The sequence below is a fragment of the Scyliorhinus canicula genome, chromosome 9, assembly GCF_902713615.1.
Source record: "Scyliorhinus canicula chromosome 9, sScyCan1.1, whole genome shotgun sequence".
NCBI classification, from domain to species: Eukaryota; Metazoa; Chordata; class Chondrichthyes; order Carcharhiniformes; family Scyliorhinidae; genus Scyliorhinus; species Scyliorhinus canicula.
Genome location: NC_052154.1, coordinates 85,444,427 through 85,459,264, shown reverse-complemented (window position 1 = coordinate 85,459,264; position 14,838 = coordinate 85,444,427). Strand labels below are relative to the sequence as shown.

Here is a 14,838-nt window from a genome sequence, read left to right as displayed (position 1 = left end):
TGAGCTTATCTCATATGCTTCTATTTGGCTTTCAAGATGGATGCATTCCTTGATATTGTCAGAATTCATACAGGCCAGAGGTCTGTCAGTCTGTAATGCTAACAATTCAATGTCAAACAAGACGACTGCAGAGACGCTACAACTCTTGGGCAAGGATAGGAGAGAGTTCATTTGAATATGTAATGGTCAATTCAAACTGTCATTCAGAGACACCCCCCCCCCACAACAAACTTCTGGAACATGCTTATTCATGGTCCGTTCCCAACCCAAACAGTCCCAACCCAATCTGTCCAGCTGCAAATTCAGATGCTTACCTTTAATAACCGGTCCAGCAATTCAGAGCCACTTTTAACATTGGGATCTGGATCTGCAGCCAACTGTGTAAAACAGAGACATGTTACTCAGAGCAAATACTGTTAGAGGTAACGTTTCAACTCTGTGATAAAGTGGACAGTTTTAGAAATTAAATGATTGTGGTATGTGGATAACCCTGAAGACTTCAGGGAAGAGAGGCTTTTGTTAGGAGGACCATTTTTTTCACCAGAAGAAAAGAGCTAACAAAACATTTGATAGAGGTGTTCAAATTTTATTGGCAACACTATAACTAGAGCCTTTATAGGGTTGCCAATTCTTCCAGAATGGCTGAGAGTCTACTGGAATTGGCATCATAATTTCCCAGTGATTTTTAAAAAAAGCACGCTAGATTTTAAAATAAATAAATAATCTTTATTGTCACAAGTAGGCTTACATTAACACTGCAATGAAGTTACTGTGAAACAACACTATTGAGTGAGTTTGGCCAGCTTACTTCATCACTCCCGCCTCCCAAAATAAAGGTGGTGTCTCCTGCAGTCTCTCGATCCCTACAGGAAGGAGAGCGGTGAACTGGGTGAAGAGCAGACTACAACTCACAGAAGACACTGCAGTCAGGAGTGGGAAGGGATGGGGCAGAGAACCACTGATGTGATATGTCACAAGTAAAAAAAGGCCAAAAGCTAAGGTAAAGGTGGAAGCAACAGCTGGATATGGTTATGACACAGGATAAGTAGCAACTCAGACTGCTGCAGAATATTTCTGTATTCTCGGAGTCCTTTTTAAATGCTTTCATGGGATGTGGGCATCACTGGCTCGGCCAACATTCATTGGCATTGCTAATTGTGGTGGTGAAGAAGCTTCCTGAACCATTACAGTCCCACATGGTCCAGGTACACCCACAGTGCTGTTAAAGAGGAAGCTCTAGCATTTTGATCCAGTGGAAATGAAGGAACAGCAATATACTTCCAAGTCATGGATGGCTTGGAGGGGAACTTCCAGGTAACTTTCAGGTCGTGGTGTTTCCACGTTTCTGCTGCCCTTGTCTTTCTAGACCAGGGGTGGGCAAACTTTTCCGTGCAAGGGCCACATTCAGAAATTCACAATTTTAAAGGGCCGCATAGTATATTAAGTAAAATAATTAATATTTAAAATAGCCAATAAAAGGTTTTTAAAGAAAAAAAAAGCAATTAATTTTTATTAATTAATATTTTAAAGTAGAAACTTTACATGAAACACATTTATTTGAAACACAAAGTAACTCAGTTTAAAGAAAAAAAAGCAATTAATTTTTATTAATTAATATTTTAAAGTAGAAACTTCACATGAAACACATGTTGTGCCGAGCAATGATCACCCTACTCAAGTCAACGTATCCACCCTATACCAGTAACCCAACAGCCCCCCCCCCCCCCCCCCCATTAACCGTATTAAAAAAAGAAAAAAACATTTTTTTTTAATGACTTGATCTTGGTGGGCCGCATAAAGACCTTTGGCGGGCCGCATGCGGCCCGCGGGCCGTAGTTTGCCCACCCCTGTTCTAGACGGTAGTGGTCATGGATTTGGAAGATCCTATCTAAGGAGTTGTGTTGAGTTGCTGCGGTGCATCTGGCAAATGAGACACACTGTTGCGATGGTGTGTCAGTGGTGGAGGGTGGGATGTCAGTCAAGCAGGCTACTGTGTCCCGGATGGTGTCGAGCTCGGGTGTTATTGGAGCCGCACTCATCCAGGAAAGTGGAGAGTATTCCATCACACTCCTGCCTTGTAGATGATGGACAGGTTTTGAGAGGGCCAGGAGCTGAGTTACTCAGCAACAGTGAAGTGGTAAAGTGAGAGTGAGAGCCTTCTCCCGCGGATGGAGGTGGCTAGCATGAGGGGACATAGCCTTAAATTGAGGGGTAATAGATATAGGACAGACGTCAGAGGTAGGATTTTTACGCAAAGAGTAGTGAGGCCGTGGAATGCCCTACCTGCAACAGTAGTGACCTCGCCAACATTGAGGGCATTTAAAAGTTTATTGGATAAGCATATGGATGATAATGGCATAGTGTAGATTAGATGGCCTTTAGTTTTTGACTTCCCATGTCGGTGCAACATCGTGGGCCGAAGGGCCTGTACTGCGCTGTATCATTCTATGTTCTATGTTCAAAGAAATTCACAGTTTCGGACCTGCTCTTGTAGCCACAGTATTTATATGGCTAGTTTCTGGTCTCTGGCAACCCCCGGGATGTTGATAGCTGGAGATCAGTGATGGCAATGCCATTGAATGTCAAGAGGCAATGGTTAGAATTTCACTTGTTGGAGAAGGTTATTGACTGGTACTTGTGTGACAAATGTTACTTGCCACTTATCAGACCAAGCCTGAATGTTGTCCAGGTGTTCCTGCATGTAGGCACGGACTGCTGATTCTCTGAGGACATAGACATAGAACATAGAACAGTACAGCACAGAACAGGCCCTTCGGCCCTCAATGTTGTGCCGAGCCATGATCACCCTACTCAAACCCACGTATCCACCCTATACCGTAACCCAACAACCCCCCCCCCCCCCCCCCCCCCCCCTTAACCTTACTTTTAATTAGGACACTACGGGCAATTTAGCATGGCCAATCCACCTAACCCGCACATCTTTGGACTGTGGGAGGAAACCGGAGCACCCGGAGGAAACCCACGCACACAGGGGGAGGACGTGCAGACTCCACACAGACAGTGACCCAGCCGGGAATCGAACCTGGGACCTTGGAGCTGTGAAGCATTTATGCTAACCACCATGCTACCCTGCTGCCCCTTAAGGAGTCGCGAATGGTGCTGAACATTGTGCAGTCATCAGCGATCATTCCCACCTCTAATCTTATGATGGAGAGAAGGTCATTGATAAAGGAGCTGAATAAGGTTGGGCCTAGGACACCACATTGCAGTACTCCTGGAACTGAAATGGTCGACCTCCAACAACTAGAACTACCTTATTTTGTGCCAGGTATGACTCTTAACCAGTGGAGAGTTTTCCCATTGTTTCTCATCAACTTCAATTTTGCTGTGGTTCCTTGACGTCATACTTGGTCAATAACTGCTTTGATGTCAGGGGCAGTAACTCTTAACTCACAGCTCAGCATGTTTGAACCAAGGCTGGTGGAACCCAAACTGAGCATCAGTGAGCTTGCTGAATAAGTGATGTTTGGTAGCATTGTTGAAGACACCTTCCATCAATTTGCTGATGATTATGAGTAGACTGGTGGTCGGGTTGAGTCTGTCCTGCTTTTTCTTGGCAGGATATACCTGGGCAATGTTATTGAAGAGGATCTTGCAGGATTAACAGGGCTGCTTGTGCCGTTGTCATTTCTGGTGCTTACGTTAGCCCTTCTGGTTTCATTTCTTTTAGACTTTGTAGTGGTTTGATAAAATACAGTAACCAGCTCAGCCATTTCAAAGGGTCATACACATTGCTGTTGTTCTGGAATAACATGTTGGCCAGACATGCAAGGACGCCAGAGTCGTGGATTTTACCACTTCACTAATCTCACGGTCTCTTTTTAAATTTAATTTAAATTGCATCAGCTGCGTTGGGATGTGAACCCATGTTGCCAGAGCATTAGCCTGAGCCTCTGGATTGCCAGGCCAGTGATATTACCAATATCACCGTCTCCCCTGACAGTAATTTCCAGGTTACAAGGACACTGCATGCCATTACTAATCCACAAAATCGGCATCTAGTTCAGCCAAAAACGAGCTATGTTGTGAGTTCCGAATCACAGAATAATAGAGTGCAGAAGAGGCTCTTCGGCCCATCGTGTCTGCATTGACGCATGAAAAAAAATTTAACATGCCTACCTAATCCCATTTGCCAGCACTTGGCTCATAGCCTTGAATGGTATGATGTGCCAAGTACTCAACCAGGTACTTTTTAAAGGATGTGAGGCATCCCACCTCTCCCATACCATCCCAGGCAGTGCATTCCAGACCATCACCATCTTCTGGGTAAAAAAGGTTTTTCCTCAAATTCTCCTTAAACCTCCTTCCCCTCACCTTGAACTGCTGTCCCCTCTTCACTGACCCTTCAACTAAGGGGAACAGCTGCTCCCTATCTACCCAGTCCATGCCCCTCAAGCTAATCATTAGAATTTGCTGGGAAATTTGCTCCATTCTGCTACTGGCCTTGCACAAATAGCATCTTACTCACAATCTCCCTGTTCATTTTGGGAACATTCTGGATGTGCACATTGACTGCTCATTAAATTTGCAGCTGAAAGGCACAGGTCACACTTGAGGCATAAATATCCCTTTTGTGATGTTATAATTGGCAATGAGATCTTCCCAGTAGTACTTAAGCTGTTGAGTCTCATTCCTGCATGTAGTAAATTGTTGCTGGAATTTTTTTTTTTTTTTAATTTGAGTTTTAAACCTTTAAAGGTGTAAATTTGTTTTCTCTTTTTAAAATGTTTTTATTCTCCATTTTCACATTTGCCTTCAATATTTACACCCCACCCACAAACAGTTAACGGTAACAAATACAAAATCAATCCCCTTAACAGTAACAATGATCCCATCCTCCCACCACCCCAAACAACGGCCCACCTGTCAATATATGCATCTAATAAAACAAACCCTCCCACGGTGGACACAAAAAACAAAGGAGAAAAAGAAAAAAGGAGTCCGGGCCCGGCCAAGGTCACCATAGAGTCCACCCCCACCCTCAACGCCATCCAACCTCTGAAAGAGTACCGTACATGATACCCAAGAGTTGTAAACTGCCCCCCGCCCCCCCTCTCCAAATCCTCCCGTTCACTGCCTCTTGTAAAACTCCTCCCCCCAACCTCGGTTCCTTCCCCCCAACTTTCCACCCCGGCTAGCCCACTTGGACCCTGTTCTGCCAGGCTCCGATGGCCGCAGCCGCTCCCCCCACCTCACTCCCGTTCACTAGCCGGCTTAAACAGGCCAGCATGGAGACCCCCGCCCGGGTCCCTTTCCCCTTGCCCGGCCCTAGGAAAGCCCACAAAATCTCCTTTTAGCACACAAACCCCGCATATCCACCTACGCCCCAAAGAGCCCTCACTTCGAGTGAAAGTCCCATCACTTCCCTTGTCCAAATATATACAACATTGGCTCCTTTGAGCTTGTAAGTCACCCTCAGCTTCGCTGGATATAAAATGCCACACTGCACCTTGCTAATGTACAGTGCCCTCTTCACCCGGTTGAAAGCAGCCTGCCTCCTCGCCAGCTCCACCGTAAAGTCCTGGCATACACGTATACCAGCTGCAGCCCACTGCACCACCCGCTTCTGCTTGGCCCAGCACAGGACCTACTCCTTCACACTGTACCTACGGAAGCAGAGTCACAACCCTTGGAGGCTCACTCGTCTTTGGTACAGGCCTCCACGACCGATGAGCCCGATCCAGTTCATATCGGGAGAGATCCTCCCCCTCCCCCAATAGTTTTGCAGCATTACAGCAAAATACTCAGTCGGACTCGGCCCTTCAGCTCCTTCGGGCAGCCCCACAATCCTCAAATTCTGTCGCCTGGATCTGTTTTCCAGGTCTTCCATTTTTCCTCGCAGATCTTTGTTAATCTCCATCACCTTCCGCATCTCCTCCCCCATCGAGGCAAGTTGATCACCGTGCTGCAATAATGCCTCCTCCACTTCCTTCAGCGCCTCCCCTTGCTCCTGCACCTCCGCCACTGCGCTCGCCACCGCCATCGTCACCGGGGAAATCGCCTCCTCCATCAGCACACTCAACCTCCCTCATCTCTTTCCTCATTGTCTCCATGTATTTTGTAAACTGTCTTTCGAATTCCGCAGTCATCACCTTAGTCATTTCTTCAGCCGTAAGCAATGCGGCCTCCCCTGGTGCTCCAGCTTCCATTTTCTTTACCGACCCTGCGGTGACCTTTCCACTCCCCGACGGACTTTCAGCTGTTTTCACGGCCGGTTTTTTACTGATCCTCGACATATCCCTTCCCTGTGCTTTCTCCTGTCTTTTACTGCCTTCGCTGCCCCTAGGACTGGGCGTTAACCGCCGACAATGCCGTTCCCGAACAGGAGCCTTCCAACATGCAGCTACCTCCCGCCCGCCGTCACCGGAAGTCTGAAGGTGTAAAATTAATCAGAGGCAGCAGTGGCAGCCTAGGCTGGAATGGAATGTTGAATGGTTACATGGCATTCTGACCCCAGTTCCACTGAAGTATGAGGATTCCAATTTGCAATGTCTCTGCCTGTGTCAACTGTGAATTCAGCTGTAACTGGTAACTGCATCAAAAGAGGGCCCGGTTCATAGCACAGTCAATGCTTGGCAAAGGGCTTCATTATATATGGCTTGAGATTGAGATTTTCTTGTTGCAGATATTTCCAATATCTCTCGCCCCACACCACATCCTCCCTGCGACAATTATTCAACAGCAATAAGAGGAAGTAGGGCAGGATTTCTATTGATGTATCTCTGTTCATCCAGCCAACTCGTAACCTAGAACTCACTTGCACTACATTGTTGAATTTCTATGGTGGCACTTACACTGACATCTTCCAGAATATGTCCAGCAACATTTAGCAACCCTTAGCCCATAACTAAGGAAATAATGAGAGATTTTTAAAAATACAATAGACTGGTAAAAGAAGTCCCACATGAAGTAACAGTGGAGATATAATCCATAAAAGCTTTCAAAATATGAGGATAAATATTTAACGAAGACAATTTTGAAGAGGATATGAGGGAAGATTTGGTGAATTGGTTACACAGAGAGCTCTCTGTAGATGAATGAAGACCAGCTGGGTTTCTGACTAGTCCCTAACCATGTGATATTGGTCACACACTTGGGGTGGGCCCATCAAATTTTCAATTGCGATCCTGCTCAAATGCAGAAGGAAGCCTCTCCACTTCAAGTTCAACTGAAGTTTGAAATAAATGAAAAGACATGGCCAGCTCAAGTCCAAAGCCTCTCCACATATCTCGGATTCAATGAACAAGCCCGCTTAGAGGCACCCCATGCTGTAACCTGCTCAGTTTCACATTTTACAGGGCAGCACAGTGGCGCAGTGGTTAGCACTGATGCCTCACGACGCCGGTTTGATCCTGGCCCCGGTTCACTGTTCATGTGCAGTTTGCACATTCTCCCAGTGTCTGCGAGGGTCATACCCCCACAACCCAAAAAGATATGGAGTGTAGATGGGTTGGCCAAGCTAAATTGCCCCTTAATTGGAAATAAATAGAAAAACGTTTCACACTTTACTTTTTATATTTAGAATTCAGTCTCAAGGAGTTAAGTGTCAATGACTTTCTCCATGGAGGTACAATTGATATTAGGTTGGCAAAATGATGGTGAGGATCAAGTGAAGCTGATGGGAAATTGAAACTTTCACCTGCATTCCCTTCCCCGAGCCTCAGTGGTGACAATGATTGGGAGGGTGGACAGCAAGAGAGGTTGCCCAAGAATTTGAATCTTCAGTGAAGCTTTTTGAGTACCCAATTGTTTTTTTTCTAATTGAGGGACAATTTAATGTGGCCAATTCACCTACACCGCACATCTTTTTGGATTGTGGGGGTGAGACCCATGCAGACAAGGGAAGAATGTGCAAACTCCACACGGAGAGCAACCCGGGGCCAGGATTGAATCTGGGTACTTGGCGCGAGAGGTAGCAGTGCTAACCACTGCACTACCGTACTGCCCCTGTCCTCAGTGAAGTGTGACCTGACCAGTCTATATCACCTTTATCCCACCGCTGATCCCTCATTCAGTTCATAACCAAAACAATCAAAAAGCCATTGTTGTTCACAAGAACGATGGATATGTCATGCAGGAGAGCAGCAAGCTGCAACATGTGTTTTGTTGTGACCGTTTTCTTCCCCACTTGTTGGTGACCAGTTACCTACCCCAAACTCTGTATAAACTAGTCAGATACAAAGTGCAGAACAAAACTACAAATGCATTAAAGTTCATAAATGGCACAAAACAAACCAATCCAAGAACCTTGCAACAAATACTTGCCCCCATATCAATAATCCGGCCTCGATTCCTGCCACCACACTCCCTTGCACATCAGTTTTTAAGGTACCGAGACCATGCATAGTTTTGTTATGTCTTCAGTATTTATAAAATATCCAGTTCGATGTGAAGTGCTGGCTGTTCTGGTTTACCAATAATCCACAATTACCTTGCTGAGACCGTTGAATAGTACATTGAAGTGAGGAAGGACCGAGCCCCTGGCCACCTTCACAATGTTGTACAGGGCCTCACAGGCATAGTAACGCAATCGACTATCAGCATCGTTGAAACACGTCAAAACTGGTTCAATGAGTTCCTTCAGATACAAACCAGAATCCTGCCGGGAAAATATATACACAGTAAATGAACACTACCAGGGGACAACAAGTACATAATAACAATACATGTTTGAATATTAAATTTATAACTTTATCTACTGAAGGCATCAACATGCAGTTGGAGGGATAAAGATATTCCCTGGTCCCTCCTCAAATTGCTCTTTCTTCGTGTGTTGGTACAGGGAACCAGTGCAAAGATCTTTTGCCCCAATGATCTTTTCCCCCACCACCCAGCCCACCATAGTTCAGGGTCACAACAATAAACAGCAGCTTACCCAACTGCTACCTCATCCAAACCTGGGACCAGTAATAGAGGAGGGCACTGTAGACGGCCCGAGAACAATGTCCTTTATGATAAAATTATTCATCAGGCAGTCCAATAGATTGAATTTTATTTTAGTTTTACATCAATCTTTCGCCCTACCCCTTTTTGTCCATTTCTATTATCTTAAAAGCCACCCACTGCAACCTGCCATTAGATCCTCCCCTCCCTGCATATCCCACAGTCACACCTTGCCTCTCTGTACATCCAAGTGTCGCACTCTCCCCCCATGTATATCAGAGTCACATGTTCCCTCCCTGCATATCCCAGTGTCACAGCCTCCCTCACTGTACATCCCAGAGTCACACCCCCCCCGCCCTGTATATTCCAGAGTCACACACCCCTTCCCTGTATATCCCAGTGTCACACCCTCCCTCCTTGTATATCCCAGAGTCACAGCCTCCCTCCCTGTATATCCCAGGGCCACAGCCTCCCTCCCTGTATATCCCAGTGTCACAGCCTCCCTCCCTGTATATCCCAGAGTCACAGCCTCCCTCCCTGTATATCCCAGAGACACAGCCTCCCTCCCTGTATATCCCAGAGTCACACCCTCGCTCCTTGTATATCCCAGTCACAGCCTCCCTCCCTGTGTATCCCATTGTCACAGCCTCCCTCCCTGTATATCCCAGTGTCACAGCGACCCTCCCTGTATATCCCAGTGTCACACCCTCCCTCCCTGTATATCCCAGTGTCACACCCTCCCTCCCTGTATATCCCAGTGTCACACCCTCCCGCCCTGTAGATCCCAGAGTCACAGCCTCCCTCCCTGTATATCCCAGTGCCACAGCCTCCCTCCCTGTATATCCCAGTGTCACACCCTCCCTCCCTTTCTATCCCAGTGTCACACCCTCCCTCCCTGTATATCCCAGCGTCACACCCTCCCTCCCTGTATATCCCAGAGTCACAGCCTCCCTCCCTGTATATCCCAGAGTCACATCCTCCCTCCCTGTATATCCAAGAATCACACCCTCCCTCCCTGTATATCCCAGTGTCACACCCCCTCCCTGTATATCCCAGTGTCACAGCCTCCCTCACTGTATATCCCAGTGTCACAGCCTCCCTCCCTGTATATCCCAGTCACAGCCTCCCCCCCTGTATATCCCAGCGCCACACCCTCCCTCCCTGTATATCCCAGAGTCACAGCATCCCTCTCTGTATATCCCAGAGTCACAGCCTCCCTCCCTGTATATCCCAGAGTCACACCCTCCCTCCCTGTATATCAAGAATCACACCCTCTCTCCCTGTATATCCAAGAATCACACCCTCCCTCCCTGTATATCCCAGTGTCACAGCCTCCCTCCCTGTATATCCCAGTCACACCCTCCCTCCCTGTGTATCCCAGTGTCATACCCTCCCTCCCTGTCTATCCCAGTGTCACACCCCCCCTTCCCGGTATATCCCAGTGTCACACCCTCCCTCCCTGTATATCCCAGTGTCATACCCTCCCTCACTGTATATCCCAGTCACACCCTCCCTCCCTGTATATCCCAATGTCACACACCCCACCCTCCCTGTATATCCCAGTGTCACACCCTCCCTCACTGTGTACCCCAGTGTCACACCCTCCCTCCCTTTCTATCCCAGTGTCACACCCTCCCTCCCTGTATATCCCAGCGTCATACCCTCCCTCCCTGTATATCCCAGTCACAGCCTCCCTCCCTGTATATCGCAGAGTCACAGCCTCCCTCCCTGTATATCCCAGAGACACAGCCTCCCTCCCTGTATATCCCAGAGTCACACCCTCGCTCCTTGTATATCCCAGTCACAGCCTCCCTCCCTGTGTATCCCATTGTCACAGCCTCCCTCCCTGTATATCCCAGTGTCACAGCGTCCCTCCCTGTATATCCCAGTGTCACACCCTCCCTCCCTGTATATCCCAGTGTCACACCCTCCCTCCCTGTATATCCCAGTGTCACACCCTCCCGCCCTGTAGATCCCAGAGTCACAGCCTCCCTCCCTGAATATCCCAGTGCCACAGCCTCCCTCCCTGTATATCCCAGTGTCACACCCTCCCTCCCTTTCTATCCCAGAGTCACAGCCTCCCTCCCTGTATATCCCAGAGTCACATCCTCCCTCCCTGTATATCCAAGAATCACACCCTCCCTCCCTGTATATCCAAGAATCACACCCTCCCTCCCTGTATATCCCAGTGTCACACCCCCTCCCTGTATATCCCAGTGTCACAGCCTCCCTCACTGTATATCCCAGTGTCACAGCCTCCCTCCCTGTATATCCCAGTCACAGCCTCCCCCCCGTATATCCCAGCGTCACACCCTCCCTCCCTGTATATCCAAGAATCACACCCTCCCTCCCTGTATATCCAAGAATCACACCCTCCCTGTATATCCCAGTGTCACAGCCTCCCTCCCTGTATATCCCAGTCACACCCTCCCTCCCTGTGTATCCCAGTGTCATACCCTCCCTCCCTGTCTATCCCAGTGTCACACCCCCCCTTCCCGGTATATCCCAGTGTCACACCCTCCCTCCCTGTATATCCCAGTGTCATACCCTCCCTCACTGTATATCCCAGTCACACCCTCCCTCCCTGTATATCCCAATGTCACACACCCCACCCTCCCTGTATATCCCAGTGTCACACCCTCCCTCCCTTTCTATCCCAGTGTCACACCCCCTCCCTGTATATCCCAGTGTCACACCCTCCCTCACTGTGTACCCCAGTGTCACACCCTCCCTCCCTTTCTATCCCAGTGTCACACCCTCCCTCCCTGTATATCCCAGCGTCATACCCTCCCTCCCTGTATATCCCAGTCACAGCCTCCCTCCCTGTATATCGCAGAGTCACAGCCTCCCTCCCTGTATATCCCAGAGACACAGCCTCCCTCCCTGTATATCCCAGAGTCACACCCTCGCTCCTTGTATATCCCAGTCACAGCCTCCCTCCCTGTGTATCCCATTGTCACAGCCTCCCTCCCTGTATATCCCAGTGTCACAGCGTCCCTCCCTGTATATCCCAGTGTCACACCCTCCCTCCCTGTATATCCCAGTGTCACACCCTCCCTCCCTGTATATCCCAGTGTCACACCCTCCCGCCCTGTAGATCCCAGAGTCACAGCCTCCCTCCCTGAATATCCCAGTGCCACAGCCTCCCTCCCTGTATATCCCAGTGTCACACCCTCCCTCCCTTTCTATCCCAGAGTCACAGCCTCCCTCCCTGAATATCCCAGTGCCACAGCCTCCCTCCCTGTATATCCCAGTGTCACACCCTCCCTCCCTTTCTATCCCAGAGTCACAGCCTCCCTCCCTGTATATCCCAGAGTCACATCCTCCCTCCCTGTATATCCAAGAATCACACCCTCCCTCCCTGTATATCCCAGTGTCACACCCCCTCCCTGTATATCCCAGTGTCACAGCCTCCCTCACTGTATATCCCAGTGTCACAGCCTCCCTCCCTGTATATCCCAGTCACAGCCACCCCCCCTGTATATCCCAGTGTCACACCCCTCCCTGTATATCCCAGTGTCACAGCCTCCCTCCCTGTATATCCCAGTCACACCCTCCCTCCCTGTATATCGCAGTGTCATACCCTCCCTCCCTGTCTATCCCAGTGTCACCCCCCCCTTCCCTGTATATCCCAGAGTCACACCCTCCCTTCCTGTATATCCCAGGGCCACAGCCTCCCTCCACGTATATCCCAGAGTCACAGCCTCCCTCCCTGTATATCCCAGAGTCACAGGCTCCCTCCCTGTATATCCCAGAGACACAGCCTCCCTCCCTGTATATCCCAGAGTCACACCCTCGCTCCTTGTATATCCCAGTCACAGCCTCCCTCCCTTTGTATCCCATTGTCACAGCCTCCCTCCCTGTATATCCCAGTGTCACAGCATCCCTCCCTGTATATCCCAGTGTCACACCTTCCCTCCCTGTATATCCCAGTGTCACACCCTCCCTCCCTGTATATCCCAGTGTCACACCCTCCCTCCCTGTAGATCCCAGTGTCACACCCTCCCTGTATATCCCAGAGTCACAGCCTCCCTACCTGTATATCCCAGTGCCACAGCCTCCCTCCCTGTATATCCCAGGGCCACAGCCTCCCTCCCTGTATATCGCAGAGTCACAGCATCCCTCCCTGTATATCCCAGAGACACAGCCGCCCTCCCTGTATATCCCAGAGTCACACCCTCGCTCCTTGTATATCCCAGTCACAGCCTCCCTCCCTGTGCATCCCCTTGTCACAGCCTCCCTCCCTGTATATCCCAGTGTCACAGCGTCCCTCCCTGTATATCCCAGTGTCACAGCGTCCCTCCCTGTATATCCCAGTGTCACACCCTCCCTCCCTGTAGATCCCAGAGTCACAGCCTCCCTCCCTGTATATCCCAGTGCCACAGCCTCCCTCCCTGTATATCCCAGGGCCACAGCCTCCCTCCCTGCATATCCCAGTGACACACACCCCACCCTCCCTGTATATCCCAGTGTCACACCCTCCCTCACTGTATACCCCAGTGTCACACCCTCCCTCCCTTTCTATCCCAGTGTCACACCCTCCCTCCCTGTATATCCCAGCGTCACACCCTCCCTCCCTGTATATCCCAGAGTCACAGCATCCCTCCCTGTATATCCCAGAGTCACAGCCTCCCTCCCTGTATATCCCAGAGTCACACCCTCCCTCCCTGTATATCCAAGAATCACACCCTCCCTCACTGTATATCCCAGTGTCACAGCCTCCCTCCCTGTATATCCCAGTCACACCCTCCCTCCCTGTATATCCCAGTGTCATACCCTCCCTCACTGTATATCCCAGTCACACCCTCCCTCCCTGTATATCCCAGTGTCACACACCCCACCCTCCCTGTATATCCCAGTGTCACACCCTCCTTCCCTTTCTATCCCAGTGTCACACCCTCCCTCCCTGTATATCCCAGCGTCACACCCTCCCTCCCTGTATATCCCAGTCACAGCATCCCTCCCTGTATATCCCAGAGTCACAGCCTCCCTCCCTGTATATCCAAGAATCACACCCTCCCTCCCTGTATATCCCAGTGTCACACCCCCTCCCTGTATATCCCAGTGTCACAGCCTCCCTCACTGTATATCCCAATGTCACAGCCTCCCTCCCTGTATATCCCAGTCACAGCCTCCCTCCCTGTATATCCCAGTGTCACACCCCCCCCCCTTCCCTGTATATCCCAGTGTCACGCCCTCCCTCCCTGTATATCCCAGTCACACCCTCCCTTCCTGTATATCCCAGTGTCATACCCTCCCTCCCTGTCTATCCCAGTGTCACACCCCCCCCCCTTCCCTGTATATCCCAGTGTCACACCCTCCCTCACTGTATTTCCCAGTCACACCCTCCCTCCCTGTATATCCCAGTGTCACACACCCCACCCTCCCTGTGTATCCCAGTGTCACACCCTCCCTCACTGTATACCCCAGTGTCACATCCTCCCTCCCTTTCTATCCCAGTGTCACAGCCTCCCTCCCTGTATATCCCAGAGTCACAGCATCCCTCCCTGTATATCCCAGTCACAGCCTCCCTCCCTGTATATCCCAGAGTCACACCCTCCCTCCCTGTATATCACAGAGTCACACCCTCCCTCACTGTATATCCAAGAATCACACCCTCCCTCCCTATATATCCCAGTGTCACACCCCCTCCCTGTATATCCCAGTGTCACAGCCTCCCTCACTGTATATCCCAGTGTCACAGCCTCCCTCCCTGTATATCCCAGTCACAGCCTCCCTCCCTGTATATCCCAGTGTCACACCCCTCCCTGTATATCCCAGTGTCACAGCCTCCCTCCCTGTATATCCCAGTCACACCCTCCCTCCCTGTATATCCCAGTGTCATACCCTCCCTCCCTGTCTATCCCAGTGTCACACCCCCCCTTCCCTGTATATCCCAGTGTCACACCCTCCCTCCCTGTATATCCCAGTGTC

At 49.8% G+C, this 14,838-nt stretch overlaps 1 protein-coding gene across 3 annotated transcripts in view; it reads right to left on the bottom strand.

The window, feature by feature from the left end:
- vac14 (vac14 homolog (S. cerevisiae)) overlaps nt 1-14,838 on the bottom strand; it is a 413,902-nt gene that overhangs the window by 356,265 nt on the left and 42,799 nt on the right. For all 3 annotated transcript variants that reach the window (XR_005461858.1, XM_038807077.1, XM_038807078.1), the window contains exons 4-5: nt 8,453-8,620; nt 315-377 (exon numbers count right to left, since the gene is read on the bottom strand). Coding sequence is in view for 2 of the 3 variants with exons in the window: in XM_038807077.1 (XP_038663005.1) it covers nt 315-377; nt 8,453-8,620 (231 nt within the window). In the remaining variant the exon portion in view is untranslated. The remainder of the gene's footprint in view (nt 1-314; nt 378-8,452; nt 8,621-14,838) is intronic.